Source organism: Limulus polyphemus, unplaced genomic scaffold (genome assembly GCF_000517525.1).
Source record: "Limulus polyphemus unplaced genomic scaffold, Limulus_polyphemus-2.1.2 Scaffold697, whole genome shotgun sequence".
In the NCBI taxonomy this organism is placed as follows: domain Eukaryota; kingdom Metazoa; phylum Arthropoda; class Merostomata; order Xiphosura; family Limulidae; genus Limulus; species Limulus polyphemus.
Genome location: NW_013666307.1, coordinates 14965 through 34441, shown reverse-complemented (window position 1 = coordinate 34441; position 19477 = coordinate 14965). Strand labels below are relative to the sequence as shown.

Sequence of the window (19477 nt, the reverse complement as noted above, 5' to 3'; positions counted from 1 at the left end):
GCCATTATTAGTCTCAAAGTGGGTTCCTCGTCATCGAATTTGATTTCATACACTGTTTTCACTTAAAATATTTCTGAGACTAAATATACGTTTTACAACTGGTATACCGTCTTCAGCAAATTGAAATATTTCCCACTCATAACACAGTTCTTATTGTGACTGATATAATTTTATTTTCAATTCTCCATTGAGAAAGTATATGAAATAATTTATTTAATTAACAATACTCATTGTATAATAATAAAAACAAACAATGGAGCGCCTTTTAACGTAGCAACCAGTGCTGAATAGCAACAACAGAAAATGATGAAATTATCTTATGATATTTATTCTTAACATTGTTTAACGCAAACTGGAGCTTACTGTGAGACATTTAACTGGATTAGGGAACTTAGAGTATATTGATAGCTCCTGACGAAGCTGTAATAGCGAAATGTTGAGCTAATAAAGTTATATTCCGGAGACATAGGTCGTGATTTTATTTATCTTATGATATTGTTTGTTAAAAACAAAATATTAATCAATGTCCGTGAGAGAAGCGAGACACTTTTCAGCCTTCTTGTAAATCCTACATATAACAATAGACAGCAGAAATGGATTATGCTGTTTTCTCCAGAAAAAAATAAATACGTCATAAATGGAATATGTTGCTTTCTTCCATAGTTTGTCAGCCTGCGCTAAGAAATGGGTCGATTTTTGTTTTCTAAGCTATTGTAGTCCTTCAAGCTGTTGAATCCATTTCTCGTGATGAATCACTTTGTAGAGAAATACGCGAGAGTATCTCACGCATACACATAGGCAGCAGGGTAGCCTTCTTTCATCGTGTTATTTAAGGGATTGTTAGCAAAACATCGAGACAGATAGACCCTCAGATACAAGAAAGGAATATTTTGTCAAACAGGAGTGGATACCGTTGGTTTCTCTCGTTCCATTTGCAGCCACTGTAAGAAGATATACGCAGCTGTTAATTTTGAAATTATATCTTTGTTTGTTTCAGGTATCTTTATAGAAAAACAACTGTTAACAACTAAAACTGAAATACCCCATTGGGTGAAATTTTGTGGTCAAGATAAAGTACATTAACTAAACAGAAACTTATTATTATTATTATGAAACTAAAAATATAACACCTTAGTAACACTTACAAGAAACTTACATTTCCTTTTCCTCTATAAAAATATTTCCATTCTAATAACAATTAATAATCATGTATATTATCGAACAAAATAGTAGTAATTATTTCTTCCGTTTACTCGATTTGTTTCCTAGTTAAACCGAAGGTTACTAGCCTGCTGCTAAAACAGTAATTATCTGCCTTCAGATGGTTGTATACAGCTTAAATAGTTTTAACTTTGTCAATTAATAACGATTTTATCAACGAAAACCATCACATAATGTTTTGTTTTGATTCACAGATATTTCTCAGTCACAATACACCGAGATCGACGGAGATCATCTGGATCAAATGTATAGCAGTACATGTTTCTTTATTTCTTTGTTTTTGTTTATGCTTAAAGCCAAACCATGGGATATCTGCACTATGTCCAACGCTGTCTTGATCGAATCTGCGATATTATGAGAATTCATGTTGCAGAAAATTAACAAAGTTGCTGCCCTGTCTAGCTTATCAAGTTAGATCTGATCGCAACAGTCCTTCTGAGGACTTCTCTGAAGGTGGTAACAGATTAGCAGCTAAACCTACGGTATAAAGTGAATGTCATTTAGTATCTAATAATAGCAATGACATTATTAACTAATTAGTTATCGGATTTAGAGGTTATTATAAACTATAAATCATGAAAATGAGAGAGCATACCTATCATGTTGGACTGAACAGAACACTTGAAAGTGTCAACCTTCTATCCATGAAAATGTGGTGTTTTTTCCTTAGTAATGAATATAAACCATATTTTAGATCACGTCACATGGTATTGCGAATTTACGTTCTATACCTATCATGTTGAGTCGTACTTAATTTCGGTTTCCTGAGTGACTTTTACGCAAGATATAATGCGATCATATTACTCTTCATACTTGAGCCTAGAATTAATACTACACCAACATAACAGTAAAATGAATAAAAAAGTATGACTTCAACACGTGGGACAACGGTAAGTTTACTGATATACACCGCTAAAATCCTGGGTTCGATTCCTCGCGGTGAACACAACAGATAGCCCAAATATGGTTTTGCTCTAAAACAGACTTCAACATTAGCAATAATCTGTTGATATTTCTAAGGTATGTAATATTCTTCCATACAACCTGAAGTAAACCAGAAGTCTCCACAGTATTTTTGACCTTCTAACAGATGTTCTTCCTGATGCAATTTCTAACCCTCACCTACTTTTTTCTTGAAAATGTATCAACATTTTGTAAGCTATATCCACTAATTTATCATGAAAGTGTTTTTACGAAAGCTTGTTTTGCATGAGATTTATCCTTATCTCTCACACTTTATTTTTTCCAAGATACATGTAGTCACATAAAAATATTCTCACGTGATTTTTTACTACTATAGCATTGAATTAAGGCTTGTAAGTATATTGCTTGAAAGGCGTTATCTGAGAGAATGTATAGGCAGAGGATAGTACACTTGAAAGGCGTTGCTTGAGAGAAAGCATAGACAGAGGAGAGTATACCTGAAAAGCGTTGCTTGAGAGAAGGTGTAGACAGAGTAGAGTATAATTGAAAGACTTTGCTTGAGAGAAGGCATAGACAGATTATAGTACACTTGAAAGGCGTTGCTTGAGAGAAGGTATAGACAGAAAAGAGTATACTTGAAAAGCGTTGCTTGAGAGAAGGTGTAGACAGAGTAGAGTATAATTGAAAGACTTTGCTTGAGAGAAGGCATAGACAGATTATAGTACACTTGAAAGGCGTTGCTTGAGAGAAGGTGTAGACAGAGTAGAGTATAATTGAAAGACTTTGCTTGAGAGAAGGCATAGACAGAGAATAGTACACTTGAAAGGCGTTGCTTGAGAGAAGGTATAGACAGAGTAGAGTATACCTGAAAAGCGTTGTTTAACAATCTGTTCAAGAACTGCCGATTTTTTCATTTTTTTATTATGTTAGCGATGTACGTCTAGAAATATTATATCACTCCTGAAAATGTATGTGTGTGTGTATGTAGCTGCAAATGAATTACAAATGTTACTGTATGTAGCAGTAAATGAATTACAAATGTTACTGTATGTAGCAGTAAATGAATTACAAATGTTACTGTATGTAGCAGTAAATGAATTACAAATGTTACTGTATGTAGCAGTAAATGAATTACAAATGTTACTGTATGTAACAATAAATGATTTACAAATGTTACCGAAATGTAAGGGCTTTGACCTTTGTTTGCTTGCTTTGTTGGATTTCGCGCAAAGCTACATGAAGGCTGTCTTTACTGGCCGTCCATAATTTTGAAGTGATATACATGAGGGAAGGCAACTAGTCAGCGCCCCCTCCCTGCTAACTCTTGGGCTACTCTTATCAGACAGAATAGTGAGATTCATCCACGTTATTCTTATAACGTACCCTCAAAGTCCAAAGTGTTGAGTGAAATTTGACCACGTTATTATTATAACCTACCCTCTAGTCTAAAGTGTTGAGTTAGATTTTTTTTTCTCGGAGGAAACAGAACACGAGCCATGGAGCCTTAGATCCGCATTCTGTTACGCCAACCACTGCGTCGTTCTCTTCCAAAATTTAGAGTCCAAGACCTAAAACGTTTCATTTTGTTCAAATAGCAAGTATAGTTATAGTGAAGAGAGAATATTTGGAATTAGTAAGCCCACTTGTATTTGAATGGTGAATATTATTGGCATGAGAGTTACACTTGCTTTGTGTTTATAGGATTCGCACATATATAAAATCGGCCCGGCATAGCCCGGTGGTTAGGGAGCCTTTAGCCGCGAAGGCGTTATATTGTGACGGTCAATCTCATTATTCGTTGGTAAAAGAGTAGCCCTCTAGTCTTTCACTGCTAAATTAGGGACGATTAGCGCTTTGCGCAAAATTCACAGCAAACAAACAAACGTATATATAAAATTAATTTTAATTTAAAATTAGATGATGATAATAATAATAATAAGTAGTGATTAATGCAACAAAGTACACATAATTACTAGTTTTTTATTCCAAATTACAAATTGTATGTAACGTCAGTCAATTCTTAAAATCAATTTAAATATATCAAAGGAAGCGTGAATACTTTCAGAATAAATATCATTAAATGAAAATCCTGCCTAACTCATTCTCCTTTGATTTGATTTGCTGACAAACAGTTGTACTTCTGTCAATGATAATGATCATTTCTGTGTTGGGGTTGTAAGTACATAGTTATCCGAATGCATGATTACAAGTAAACAGAATGATTTCAAATTTTCAGAAACACACAAAATGATGCTTTTATGCTATATGTCACAAATCAAGGCTCCTATTGGGTCAGCGGTCAGCTTGTGGATTTACAGCGATAAAACAAATAACACAGGCTCAGAAAGAACAACTGTTGTTTGTAAACAATGTTAAATTATCTTGTATAGTTTCCCTTAAATGGCCTATAAAGATAAAATTTGGGATTCGATATCCGCGGTGGGCGCAATGCTGATAGCCCACTGTGTAGCTTTGCCCTTGAAGAAACACACAATCTTATGCAATCGATTATTTAACTCGACCCACTCCTAATCATACTCACTTACTGTAAATAAAATTGTAACTAATTATCCTGGATTTTGTTTGAGTTAATTTGCACACTTGATAACTTTGGATTCTTCTGGGTATTAAAGTGAAAATTGCAAGAAAACAAAAGGACACAATTGGCCGTTACATATCGACTTCATTAAGTTTTTCACCTTTTTATCGTCTTTTCGGTTGTTCATTAACGGAGTTTCCACAGAGAAGCCTTCCTCTTCCTCCTCCGTTTCGTTGCCTGGAGACGATGCTAGTTTACTAGACTTATGGAAGTCTATATCGGCGTATTCTGTTGGTGGATCGACAGATTTTCTTACAGTATTGGTCTTATTTTCTGGTAAAATCAACTCGGCGTATGTAAGTTCTTCGTTATTCTGTGGAATACAAACTATGTATGTTATGATCAAATTAAAAAAAATATGTATGTTATGATCAAATTAAAAAAATGTGTATGTTATGATCAAATTAAAAAATATGTATGTTATGATCAAATTAAAAAATATGTATGTTATGATCAAATTAAAAAATATGTATGTTATGATCAAATTAAAAAAATGTGTATTTTATGATCAAATTAAAAAAATATGTATGTTATGATCAAATTAAAAATATGTATGTTATGATCAAATTAAAAAAATATGTGTGTTATGATCAAATTTTAGTTAATAAATAAAACTTTGTAGTGTGCTTAGTCATTTAAGTTTGCTTCTGTTCTTTATTTTTGTCATACACAATCCATGTAATTATTTTTATACCAATAAAATCTAATGTATAAAAGAGATGATACGCCCTCTTTCTTACATAAGTTTTTCTTGTCTTTTCTATTTGTTATACAAACCAATTATTGTGAAACATAAAATTAATTCACAGAATAATAATATACATATTTAGTTAAGCAAGCGTCTAACATGAAGCTATATTTTGAATCACAAGAATAGTGTAGGCCAACAAGTAGCATATTCTAAAATTCATATAGTTTTATTTTGTCATATTAACGTATAAAATAACGTAAAAAACATGTAAATAGAAATACGTTACATCAACTTTAAATTATCCGTCTTTCAGCAACTTTTATTTACCCGTGAAAAACGTTACCAATTTCAAGCACTTTGTGTTCATAATCCACCTCCCACGAGACAACATTGTATTTAAAGGTCAATGAAATAACGTTAAGTTTTAGTGTAAAAACGTTGTACATGAAATAACGTTAACCTTTAGTGTAAAACCGTTGTACGTGAAATAACGTTAATCTTTAATGTAAAAACGTTGTACATGAAATAAAGTTAATATTTAGTGTAAAATCGTTGTACATGAAATAACGTTAATATTTAGTGTAAAATCGTTATACATGAAATAACATTAATATTTAGTGTAAAAATGTTGTACATGAAATAACGTTAATCTATAGTGTGAAAACGTTGTACATGAAATAACGTTAATATTTAGTGTAAAATCGTTGTACATGAAATAACGTTAATCTATAGTGTGAAAACGTTGTACATGAAATAACGTTTATAAAACAAAATAAGAGAGAACTTGGACGAAGAAAGTTTCCAGCAGAAAGTTACACTCGCAAATGAAATAGATCAGTTATGACACGGATTGACTTTATGATGTCTAACTAAAAATAATTTAACGCAACTGTGCATGCACTGTGATTTATCTTGATGAAATGTCAGAACTCTTAACAAATGTTGCTTATATACGCTTCATTTTTAATTCTCTAGTGGCTATGTCACGCCAATTGTCAAGCGAGACGTTGAACTATGTTACGTCATTAATTTCGTAGAAATGCTATTGGAGCGCGTGTAATTACATATTTCATTTTGTAGAAACAGGGGTACTTGTACTTATATTCATGTGATTACCACTCATTACTCATAGATAATAATGAAAACATCGCATCTAACTACAGAAATTCAGAAGTAGTTCGTAAATCTATTTTCTCCACAAAAGCTTGTCTGATCCCGAGTACACGAATATAAGAAAACATAATTATAATTCACCTAACAAAATATTTGAAGCTTATGTTGTATGGAAAATTACGTAATTTTATGTTCTCTTGATAATGTTTTGACATCTATCACGGTTTCTAAGTGCAACATGCTTTAAAAATCATTTTCAAACACACGATGTGAAGAATAAACACCATTCATTTATTCATTTTTACCAAACTACATTCTTAAAAACTATAGTTTCTCGCATATATTTATTTATTTTGAGTGTAACGCACACTGATAATATTCTAGAATACAACCAACTGTAGTTGTTTATAATATATATATATATTTATCAATTTTATGTGTGTGCCTTCCTATAACTTCAAATAATGCTAAGAGTTATAAGATGAATAATACTTCAATACATATATTCCAGATTTGAAGTTGTAAACAGGAATATCTATTCGAACAGCAATCATTTGTTGATCAAACAAAGTCTTATCACGTGTATGCTCCTAAGCACATCGTAGTTTCTACTTTAACCGATCTTCGAAAATTTAATTTTCAATGAATAACAAGTAGCATCAAGTTCAATACGTCTGTATAAAGATATATATATTAGCTGGAAACACGAGGAAAGAAAGTTTACATAATTAGGATATCATGTCTCCCAACTAAACCTATTGAAAGCGACGAAGATGTGAACAGACAAAACACAATAAGTAAACACTACTTATCCAATTCTGTTACCACAGATATAATTAAACTGTGCACTACTGTGTGTACACATATATAACCACTGTCAACGAGAAAATCCGCTGTAAGTAACGAAAACAAGTATTTCACGATAATTAATCCATGATTTCTCGGTCTCGATAACTTTGTGAAGAGTATGTTTTCACTTCACAATATCTAGTTATCCCGATGATTACTCAGTTATTTAACAACCAACCAACCCTTACAGCGATATTGTAACTGAACCGAATCAGTAATGTAGTTCGCCCTTCACAATATCTAGTTATCCCGATGATTACTCAGTTATTTAACAACCAACCAACCCTTACAGCGATATTGTAACTGAACCGAATCAATAATGTAGTTCGCCCTTCACAATATCTAGTTATTCCGATGACTACTCAGTTATTTAACAACCAGCGATATTGTAACTGAACCGAATCAGTAATGTAGTTCGCACTTCACAATATCTAGTTATTCCGATGATTACTCAGTTATTTAACAACCAGACCAACCCTTACAACGATATTGTAACTGAACCGAATCAGTAATGTAGTTCGCACTTCACAATATCTAATTATTCCGATGATTACTCAGTTATTTAACAACCAAACCAACCCTTACAGCGATATTGTAACTGAACCGAATCAATAATGTAGTTCGCACTTCACAATACCTAATTATTCCAATGAGTACTCAGTTATTTCACAACCAACCAACCCTTACAGCGATATTGTAAGTGAACCGAATCAATAATGTAGTTCGCACTTCACAATATCTAATTATTCCAATGAGTACTCAGTTATTTCACAACGAACCAACCCTTACAGCGATATTGTAAGTGAACCGAATCAATAATGTAGTCCGGCATCTATCTACTATTACTATACTCCATATTTAATAGATTAATGAGATACATTTAGAAATGACTTGGCTTGGCACTTAATATTCTGGACCATTTACTTTATCAGTATAAACAACACTGGAGTATTGTATAACTTTCACCACATTCAACTAGGCTATCAGTAAATTTTCTCGGTCACGCCTTAAGCTAATCTGATTATTGTCATGATATACATGGTACGACGAATGGTAGCAGTATTATATGAACAATCATGTTTGATAATTTTTAACGGCACCTTCAATATTCGACCTGTAAATATACTGACCTTTTTTGATGTGTATTGTGGTTTACTTATGATATTTTCATAAGTATGCTCCCGCTGTTTATTAAGGTTTTCATACGTGCATTGACTGGCCAAATCTGTAGGTTTTGTGGTAACATTTAAGGCTATATCTGTATATTCTGGTCCTGGAGAAAACGAAAATCAAAGGCACTCATTTAGATAATGTTCGAAAAATATTACCTTCAGTAAAGAAAAACAAACGAACCTCTTCTACTTAAAATCACGAAACTATTAAGTGTTTGGAAAGTAAAGCATGATCGTTATAAGCTACGCAAATCAATATTTAATTTGGAAGAATATATGATGAAACTTAGTTGAATGGACGTCAACTGCCTGTTGTAGAAACACAAGAGTAGAGGAATGGAAGAATTCTTTAGATATATTTCAATCAGCTGATTTTACTTTCATTTTCCCAAAACGAAGGAGAGAGAGAGAAAAGAAATCATTATCAAGTTTATGTAATGACAAAAATAAGATTAACCATAATTATATTGCTATTAATTTACATATTTATTTCTTTTGAAGGTTTCCTAATAGATATTAAGGTATTATAAATGTGAGAAAACATTGCCAAAATAATCTTTTATTACTTTTTATATCTGTCTTGAACTATAAAGTTCAAAATAATGAGTACTCATAAACACTCTATACACGGAATGTTACCTTCTAGGCTCATAGATTTACTCCAAAACACCAAAAAGCATATATATTTGTGTTATTTTGCACCGCTGAGCGTCTGTCGATGTGGATAAACCCCTCAAAACCCCTGCTATAAAACTACGTAAGGGTACCCAACTGCACTGTAATATATGCATAGCAGTTCCAGAAAAAAAAAAGCATTAGTCAAACCCACTATTAAAGGGAACACGGCTTCACTGCCATATTGCTTTGCAACGCACGGCAGCCAATCAAGTAGTTACAAAATATGATAATGGGTATTCAATTTTCTTTAAAAAAAAGTAATAAAAAGCATTCAAAGAGCTAGAATTTATTTCTAAAAATTATGCTATACCTTTCTGATTTACCTAGAAAAAAGTCTATGTCTCTGGGTAAATTTATGGACCGGTATTTTCTAGGTTTTTATTCCAACTACCTTAAGTTTAATATCTAAAACCGAATATTCGAGATGATACCAAACATTTACTGAAGAAAATGTCATATTGTTAACAGTTATTTTGTTCAGTTTTATTTACGTTTATGTAACAAGTATTTTAACGAACATTAAAGAGATAAGAGTGACATAGTTATTTCATTGAGGTTTTTCATTCTACGATAATAGTTTCAGATCTATATATATGACGTTCTATACTTTATTTCGAAAATAATTTCTAATTGATTACAAAAAAATTATGTTCAAATGGATTAATGTAAATTTTGCCGAAACACTTTCTCTCATTGCTTAGCAAACACTGACATAAAACCAAAACGTATAAAAACTTGTTTTACTGTCAATATTTTCCTACGAAGTTAAAATGTTATATAAGTTAAATTATCACGTTATACACAAATCTTATTTTTTACATATGATATTGGCTTAGTCTAAGGCAGCCACTTCTTTGTGCATTGTATCTGTATATATATAGAGCCATTCGTCTCTACAAGCAAAGGGTTTTAACATACTAAAAAATACATAATAAAGCACAAAGTATAGAAGGATATAAACATCTACTAAACCTGATGGAACGTTTCGGGGAGGTATAACGTCTGGACACCTGTCTTTTGTTTCAGAACGGTCTTCTGGGTTCTTCATTTTATGTTGATCTGACCTAATAAAATTATTTGAACGCTAGCTAATAGAAAAGAGGTTAACTTTCACCCCATTTTCCTAATAAATAGTGATTTTGACAGATTTTCTGTAATTATGAGCTAGCGAATCATTTGCTAACGTAAAACATTTCAGTTCAAAACAAACTAGAACAACAACGACTCAATCAAAGTATTAAATTTATGCTCAAAATCTCACTTGCGTGATAAATACATGTGCATAAGCTTAAATACTGAATAATTAAATATTGATGGTCAATTCTAAAAGGTAAATATCTGAATTAGTGGTAGCCTAAAACTACTCTTTAGACCTTGTAATTTGGAAAACAAAAATAACGATTAATGAAGAAATCTATGCTTAGTTCATAATTCATGCTCAAGGCAGTAAATTCATAATATTTTACGAAACACTTTATAAAATGTAAAATTATATAGTAGTTTCAAAACATAGTATCATCAATGTTCCACAACAGTTTTTAATTTCTGTTACATTTCCCATATGGTTTTACGTTACACTAAACAAACTACAAGTATTTTACTTCCAAGTAATGTAAGCTACTTACTTATCTTCTGTGTCCGTTAGAGGTGTCTCACCTGTAGGAAGTAAGGATATCCATATCGTTAGTGTCTGAAAGTGCGTAAAGAAAATATAATGCAATATGCAAAAAATGACAACACGTTTAAAAATTACAACAGTCATTATGCCACAGCGATACAGTCAAGTTTTCATAATACTGGACTTTCCACCTTCTGGTAGCTAGGGCAGATTACGCGTTACGGAACTGAGAACTGGTGCTAAATATGCTTGTCTTTTCAGTTGAGGGGGCTGTTATAATGTTGCTGTCAATAGCACTATTATTTTAAAGGGTAGCCCAGCAGTTGACGGTGGGTGCTGCCGGTACTCAGATGGCAGATATCGTTAGTAGTTTTGCCATAAACAAACAAACTTTATAATCTAAGATATTGTTATTTTTCCCACATGAAGATTGCTTGATTGATCGAGAAAGACTTATGTATCGTATAATACTTTTAAAATAACATTTAATAAAGTACGACAAACGTAAGGATAAAATAACATAGGATTTGACGAATATATCAACCTAGTTATAACAAGCCGTCTCCGAAATAAATTCCGAAATATTCTCTTTTGCGATATTTGTGAGGAAAAGAAAAAGTGATTTAATAAAAGCAGTTAATACTATATTCTGTATTGACCTCACGAAGTTTAATTCTCTAAGTTACGGCATTATACTTGATCATAGACGTTCAACATCTACACATTTTACTGATTGCTTTTTAATGAGCTCAAGAAACGAAAGTAAACCGTGTTTTATAATCATTTTTTCACACACACACACTTAAGAAAATATTAGCTATTCTTATTTTTATGACTCAGCAATACCTTTGGGATTTTTACTCTATTAACATTTTTCCTAGGACCAACAAAAGCTTTTGCTATCGATTTCACACTGCATTTTATACAAACTGATTTTAAAAATAGAGGTCTTTGATCTGAAACGAGTTGATCGTTATTTACGCTGAGTATGGCTTGGTTTGGTTTATTTTGAATTTCGCGCAAAGCTTCACGAGAGCTATCTGCGCTAGTCGTTTCTAATTTAGCAGTGAAAGGGAAGGCAGCTAGTCATCATCACCACCCACCGCCAACACTTGGGGTTCTCTTTTACCAACGAATAGTGGGATTGACCGTCACATTATAATAGCCCCACGGCTGAAAGGGCGAGCATATTTAGTGGGACGGGGATTCGTACCCGCGACCCGCAGATCGCGAGCCGAGCGCTCTAACCATCTGGCCATGCCGGGTCTTTACGCTGAGTAAAACAGTAAATATTACAGAGAAAAATTTCTTAAACGTTAATACACTTCTATGTAACGAATGTTTTAGTTATTTTCTTGAAATAAGATGTACTTGAATTATGCAATTAGAATAAGCTCACATTGTTCACATTACTTGTCTTGCTACAACTACCTTAATACGATGCGTTATATAATCAGAATACAATAATACATTGATCAACAATATTGAAATTTCATGTAATATCATACAGTGTTGAATCATTGTTCCAAGTTCAACCCTGACTGGAAAAAAAAGTAAATACTCTTGACTTTTCTATCATTTCATATTTTTAATTAGTCAAATTCAAAATATATTCAAATCCAAAGAAAAATGGGATTGATTACTATTTAATCGGTGGAGCTATGCTTCCAATGTTTTTAAATCTAACTACAATCAACTTATTACAAGTTGATGTTTTTTAAGCATAATACTTCTATATGAATGTGTAAATGTTAAAGGTGGATTGTAATAGAAACATATAATGCAGTTTTGTCCTTATAGAAGCCAAAAGATGTTCGCAAATAAAGTAAAATTTGATCAATAAGAGTATGGCTGATCAGTATTCACAGATATATACTTTTCGAGACTAGACCGCCTTACATGCCCAACATTTGGAATAAACAAGTGAATTTAATGTAATCCAATATGTCCATCGGTGGCTCAGCAGTAAGCTTCATGGTTTTATAAAACTAAATATTCGGTTCCTTTCTCAGCGGTGGGTTACAGCGCAAATAGTCTATCATGTATTTTTGCGCGGTAAAACAAAAATGTATTCTGCTGTTTTATTTTGTTTGCATTTACATGTCATTTCTTAACACGTTTTTGTGGTATTATTTTCCTGGTTCGGAAAATATATATCAATAATTTAGTAAACTAACCAATTGTATTTAATTGTTATATTTTGTAGATTTCTGATTTCAAAAAAGATATTGTTTTGGATATAACAAAAAATACATCAAACAAGTATAATAAGCAAATTACACAACAAATTATAAACTGACATAGTAATTAATCAATATATAAACAGATAATTATCTGAGGCTATTTGTAAAAAATCTAAAACAATGGTAATTAATCAATATATGAACAGCTAATTATCTGAGGCTATTTGTAGAAAATCTAAAACAATATATGAACAGCTAATTATCTGAGGCTATTTGTAAAAAATCTAAAACAATGGTAATTAATCAATATATGAACAGCTAATTATCTGAGGCTATTTGCAAAAAAATCTAAAACAATGCTAATTAATTAATATATAAACAGCTAATTATCTGAGGCTATTTGTAAAAAAATCTAAAACAACGCAATCATACTTCTCAATTTAGATTAAACTGCAAAATTTACAATCCTGAAATACCATATTTGTTATCTCTTTTTCTTAATTACATGTCTTAATTCATTAAATTACAATTTGTAGTTAAATATATAATAACTTTTCACTATTTAGTTATTATCATGTCAGTACACTTATTTATCCTTTAAATACAAGAAACATACAATTCGATATAAAACTCATTAAGAATATTTTAAAGAGTTACTTCAAACATAAAATATGTTAGTACAACTAAAAAAAGCTATAAAAGTAAATAAAGGTATAATATTAGCTGTACTATCATTCTAATTAGGTACTAACGTTTTGTGCTGTTACTGTGGTATGTTGGAAGACTAAAGTTGCCTGAAAAGCCTTAAATATTAACTGAAATAAAAATTAAATTTAACACATAAAGATAGCCTCATTTACAAAGTTCAAAATGAGAATTTAAACACACAACACGATCTAAGTGTTGTTGTATTTTTGACACTACCTCTATTCATCTCGGATCTTCTTTTCTTCACAATAACTAGAATAACGAACGCCAAGATGGCTAACACGAGTATAATACCCAAGAGAACAGCCAGAACAGGACTAATGAATACCTGAGGCACTGACCCTTTTGGGACGAATAAAAAAGAATAAAAACGAACATCATATATGTACATAAATATATATCTATTTTACAGAATAATGAATGGTTAAATCCTTCAGATACATGAAATTTGTTTTAGCCTTAGGCAACATCTCTTGCATTACAGAAACAATATATTTATTGCTATAACCTTAGGCAACATCTCTTGCATTACAGAGACAATATATTTATTGCTATAACCTTAGGCAACATCTCTTACATTACAGAAACAATATATTTATTGCTATAAAAAACATACATAAGACGATGAAATATACATTAGGAAGTTAAATATGTTTAACATTTAGACCCAGTTTCCCTACTTCAATGAACACAAATTGAGAAAATTAACATTAATTCACAAAGGAGTGGTTCAAGCTGGTCCTACGCTTATGCAAAAAAGCCTGTTAAGCAACACGATTGTCAACAGTTATGCACACGGAGCATATTATTTTTCTTACCGTTTTCATCGTTTCGTTGTTTTTTGGGACTGTCTACATTATAAATCAAAACTTATAAAGTTTAGGATAATGGGATTAATGGAGGAAGAGGTCGAACGCACCTGATTCTACCAGGTCTTTAAGATCTGAAACCTGACAAGGGAAGCGTGTGTGGGATTAAACACCAATATACAATGGTTGATGACTGTAAAAAAAAATGTCTGGCATTGCCTGGTAGCTAGGGCATTCTACTTGCAACCTGAGGGTGGTGGGTTCGAATCCCATCACCAAACATGCTCACCCTTTCAGCCGTGGAGGCGTTATAATGGGTCGGTCAATCCCACTATTTGTTGGTAAAGAATAACCCAAGAGTTGTCAATAGATGATGATAACTAGCTGTCTAGTCTGTCGCTTCAAAATTAGAGACGGTTAGCGCAAATAGCTCTCGAGTAACATTGCGCGAAATTCAAAACAAACAAAAAATGGCTGTAAAAAGATATTTATACTACAGTGTTGATGTAGGATGAAACAAGTGACTCTCTCACAAAAAAAACAATAACAACTTTGATTTGAATTTGTCACTTGTACATTATTTCATCGTTGAAGTCCCCCCGGTGGGTCAGTGGTGATTTTATGGAGTTACAACTCTAAACTAGAATTTGATTCCTCAAATAATGTTCATCCTTGAAATTAGCAGTTTTTAATAATAAGAAAAAAAGAACGCTTTTGATGCAACCTGGAAAACCTAGTTGCTAAATATATTTTTTCAGCACAATTCCTACGAATGTATAACTAATGAAACTTTAATTAATAATAAACTGGATTAGGAGGACGTCCCCTAGAAATAGGGTTTTGATACCGGTGGTGGGTAGAGCACAAGTGTAGCTCTGTGCTTAAGTTCAACGCTAGATATAGGGTTTCGATACCAGTGGTGGGTAGAGCACACGTGTAGCTTTGTGCTTAACTTCAACGCTAGAAATAGGGTTTCGATACCGCTAGTGGGTAGAGCACAAGTGTAGCTCTGTGCTTAACTTCAACACTATAAATAGGGTTTCGATACCGGTGGTGGGTAGAGCACACGTGTAGCTCTGTGCTTAACTTCAAACAAAGAATTAGAAGGAATCTTTGAATTATTGTCTTGTATTTTTTTTCTGTTTTATCTTCATTTTTTGTGATATTGTTTCAACTTGTTGTTCAAAGTAATCAATAAAGAAAACTTTACCCACAAGACTTACCTATGTGTTTTTCAGCAGTAAAGAGTGTTGTGGCCGTTAATGTCACTTTCGAGCTTTTCCCTTTGGCATTGGAAGCGTAAACAACAATCCTCAAAGGACTGCCTGATGGTAAGCCAACAGCTTCAAATACCGGATGATCGAGTGATGTCATGTTAACTAGCAATATCTGATATTTTCTACTGTATATTTCTAGATGGAATTGTTGTAATAAACCTCCGTCATCTCCTGCTTCACAAGCAAGGTTTAGTGAACGTTCTGTCTGATTGTTGATAGTACAGTTAGAAACAGATTCAGGTTTACCTGCAAGTGGATGTTGTAGTAGTAAAACATTACAAGACTATTATTATTAACACTCACAATGTATAATTTTTATACCTAAATCATAGGACTACGATTACTTCTAACATGATTTTGGCCATAGATCATAGGATTACAATAAACTCTAACATGACTTTATCCATATATTATAGGACAACAATTACCTCTAACATGATTTTAGCCATACATCCTAGGACTACAATTACCTCTAACATGATTTTATCCATACATCATAGGACTACAATTACCTCTAACATGGTTTTAGCCATACATTATAGGACTACAGTTACCTCTAACATGATTTTAGCCATACATCATAGGACTACAATTACCTCTAACATGATTTTAGCCATACATTATAGGACTACAATTACTTTTTGATGTAAGACACAACATAAAAAATATACAGAATCAATAATATACGTTTCTTTAAAACTTTCAATTAAATTATCTGGTTTATTTACTACTAAATAAAGCACCAAATGAAGCTAAAGGTATAAAAGTGAATGCTTAAAATGTTGTTTTGGAATACTTAACATATGGACAGAAAAAATATTCAGTTGATATATTACTTATTATGCAATAACTATCATTTACTTTATGTCAGTTATTAAAAGTATGTATACATCGTTATACCATTTAGGAGTTCAATAAAGATACAATACCACGATTCTCATAAAATATATTCTTAAAGACATTATTACCAGCTGGAATGATGGTGAAAACACAAGGTCTACGCTGTTCTCCAATACTGTTCTTTCCACGACACAAAAGTGTACCATAGTCAAACTTAGTTCTTGGTATAAAGTAGGCTGAACTGATAGTCCCTGAACTGTTAAAAGTCATAATATCAAGGTATTTTTGGGAGTTATTAAAACTCCATCGAAAAGAAATATCGATGGGATCAGCCTCGAGATGACACGTAACACAAACTCTTTCGTTTCTACCAACACCATACACTGTCTTCTGACCTGGAGCACAATCTGGAGAATCTGAAAATCATTACTTAGTCAGAAAAAAGGAATTTCATAAAACTTACTATTTATATTAATATCAACATATCTTTATACCACATGCGTTTAATTTTTATTTTATACTAAATAACTGGAATGATATTAGGAAGTTACACAAAAGGCTTATTAACAGGAATAAACTAAATCCCTGAAACTATTATTATATAGATTATTAGGTCGTCAAAAAATTAATGTCGCTTTTTTTTCATATAAAAAAATGGAGACTATTAACTTATACATCAAAACAAAACATTTATTAAATGAATAGTCTCCATTCTTATCGATGATGTTTTTCCATCTTACATTCAGGATTTTAATGCCCTGATTAAAGAAGTCACTTGGCTTTGAAGCAAGAAACATATCGATATCCTCTTTAACATGTTCCACATTTGCACACGTTTTCCCATTAAAATGGTGTTGCAACGAACGAAAAAAGATGGTAATCTGATGGCGCCATGTCTGAAGAATATGGTGGGTGGGGAGAACTTTTGAATCCAACTCCATAATGTTGTGTTGCGTCAAACGTGCCACATGTGGACGTGCATTGTCGTGGAGAAGAAGAACACCTTTCCGATTGACGAGTGAAGGGCATTTCTGATGAAAAGCTTGATTTAAACGTTCCAGTTGCTGACTATTGATCTCCACATTGACAGTTCGATGTGGATTGAAGAGCTCGAAATGAATTACTTCTTTGATGTCCTACCAAATTCAAAGCATTACTTTCTGCGGATGAAGTCCAGGTTTTGGGACCGGAAGTGGTTTTTGTCAAGGACTAAGCCATTATTTTTGGCGTTTAATTTTCGCATAGAGAATCCATTTTTCATCACCTGTGACAGTTCTGTCCAAAAATGGTTCACGCGCATTACTCGCCAGAGGAGACGAAGCAACGTTCACACGTTGGAAACGATGATCATCGGAGAATTCGTGAGGCACTCAAACAACTTCATTAAGGAGTTTTCCCATATTCTTTAGATGTTTACGTATTGTTTCATGAGAAACATGCAATTTCAGGGCCATTTCACGAGTGTGTTGCATTGGGTTAGACTCAACAAGCGTCTTCAGAGCATCAATATCAATTCCAACATATCGGTCCCTCCCATCGCAGTTTTTAAGGCTAAAGTCACCTGAATGAGATTTGCTGAATCATCGTTGACACTTACGAACGTTCAAAACATTTCCATAAACTTCTTTGATATTCTTTGTGGCTACAGAGGCGTTGTTCCCTTCTTTTATTCAAACAGCATTACATGCCGAATGTGTGTCTCATCGTGTGCCATCACTAAATTTTACACATTATAAAGGCTACACTAACGTGGCGTTTAAGCTGTTCATTTAACTATCACACGTGATGTACGTTTCTTTTTGGGAGGTGGTTAAAAAAATTTTCCCGGTAGCAAATAAAGGTGGATATTTGATGCTCAAATCTTTTCTTGAGATGTGGATTCTCTGTGTCAAATGAAAGTCAGAAGTTCACTTGACCTGTAATAACCAATAAGTTATCTTTCCGCTTACACAATCTGTCTCCTTGGTTCTTTTATCAGTAACCAATAAGTTATCTTCCTGCTTTCACAGTCAACATCAATCTGCCTCCTTGCTTGTTTTATCAGTAACCAATAAGTTATCTTCTCGCTTATACGGTCAACAAATAATGACGATCAATCTGCCTCCTTGTTTATTTTACCAGAAATGATTATTAAGCTATGTTCTTTTAAAAAGTTTTATAATAATCGTAACAAAATAAGTCTTGTATCGGGAACTTTTGACAAACTATGCAGATTTAATATATATTGTTACATCCTGCTTATCCATCAGATTAAATTATAATGTGTTTCAAATAGTACCACTGCCATACTTACTATGTTAACATAAACTAAATTATCCTTGAAATCATTTATGTTATTGTTATCACTTGTTTACTTCGAAATTTTCAAATAAGTGTACAGTGTACTGAAAGGTATCAGAAGACCATCCTCTGTCTCTATTTGTTGATAGCAGTTTTTTTCCTTTCCCTGTATTGCTTGCTAAATGATTACAGAAAATATAGATAAAATCAGAAATGCATTGAATGTTTTTTGTGTTTGAACTTAATATTAAAATGCCCGTGCAAGTTAATAATACATGTACGTTCATTCTCCTGGAAATTAAGTCAAAATTCCTATATCTAATATAAAAATTTTAATTTGAACGTGACATATCGATTATGTACCATTAGCTACAGAAATTGAGTTCTCTACTTATTGTATCTAACGTAAAATTGATTTCAAATAGATGATTAAATTTTCTATCAAACCAACAAGGTGTGCTATAACAAAGTGTGTAATCGACACTTTGTGAAATGTAACATTTAGAAGATGCATT

The 19477-nt window shown here is 32.5% G+C and overlaps 1 protein-coding gene across 2 annotated transcripts; it reads right to left on the bottom strand.

Moving 5' to 3' along the window:
- Positions 1-77: 77 nt before the first annotated feature.
- On the bottom strand, positions 78-17092 carry LOC111085889. Of its 2 annotated transcripts, XM_022386644.1 has the most exons (8): positions 16811-17092; positions 15789-16088; positions 13973-14098; positions 10873-10903; positions 10220-10311; positions 8528-8670; positions 4845-5057; positions 78-941 (listed from the first exon to the last, which is right to left on the bottom strand). In XM_022386644.1, the coding sequence occupies exons 1-8, from the start codon at positions 16950-16952 to the stop codon at positions 894-896; spliced, it is 1095 nt and encodes a 364-aa protein (XP_022242352.1). In that variant the 5' UTR covers positions 16953-17092; the 3' UTR covers positions 78-893. The 2 variants fall into 2 exon arrangements, with proteins under 2 accessions (XP_022242352.1, XP_022242353.1); XM_022386645.1 differs by lacking the exon at positions 13973-14098.
- Positions 17093-19477: the final 2385 nt, after the last annotated feature.

Bases quoted from the DNA above. Each gene is read 5' to 3' on its own strand.
- LOC111085889 (XM_022386644.1), bottom strand. From the start codon at position 16,952: ATGACTTTTAACAGTTCAGGGACTATCAGTTCAGCCTACTTTATACCA. The intron at 10,904-13,972 runs GTAGTGTCAAAA...TACTTCCTACAG, and splicing joins AAGATCCGAGATGAATAGAG to GTGAGACACCTCTAACGGAC. The intron at 5,058-8,527 runs GTCAGTATATTT...TGTATTCCACAG, and splicing joins CACAATACACATCAAAAAAG to AATAACGAAGAACTTACATA.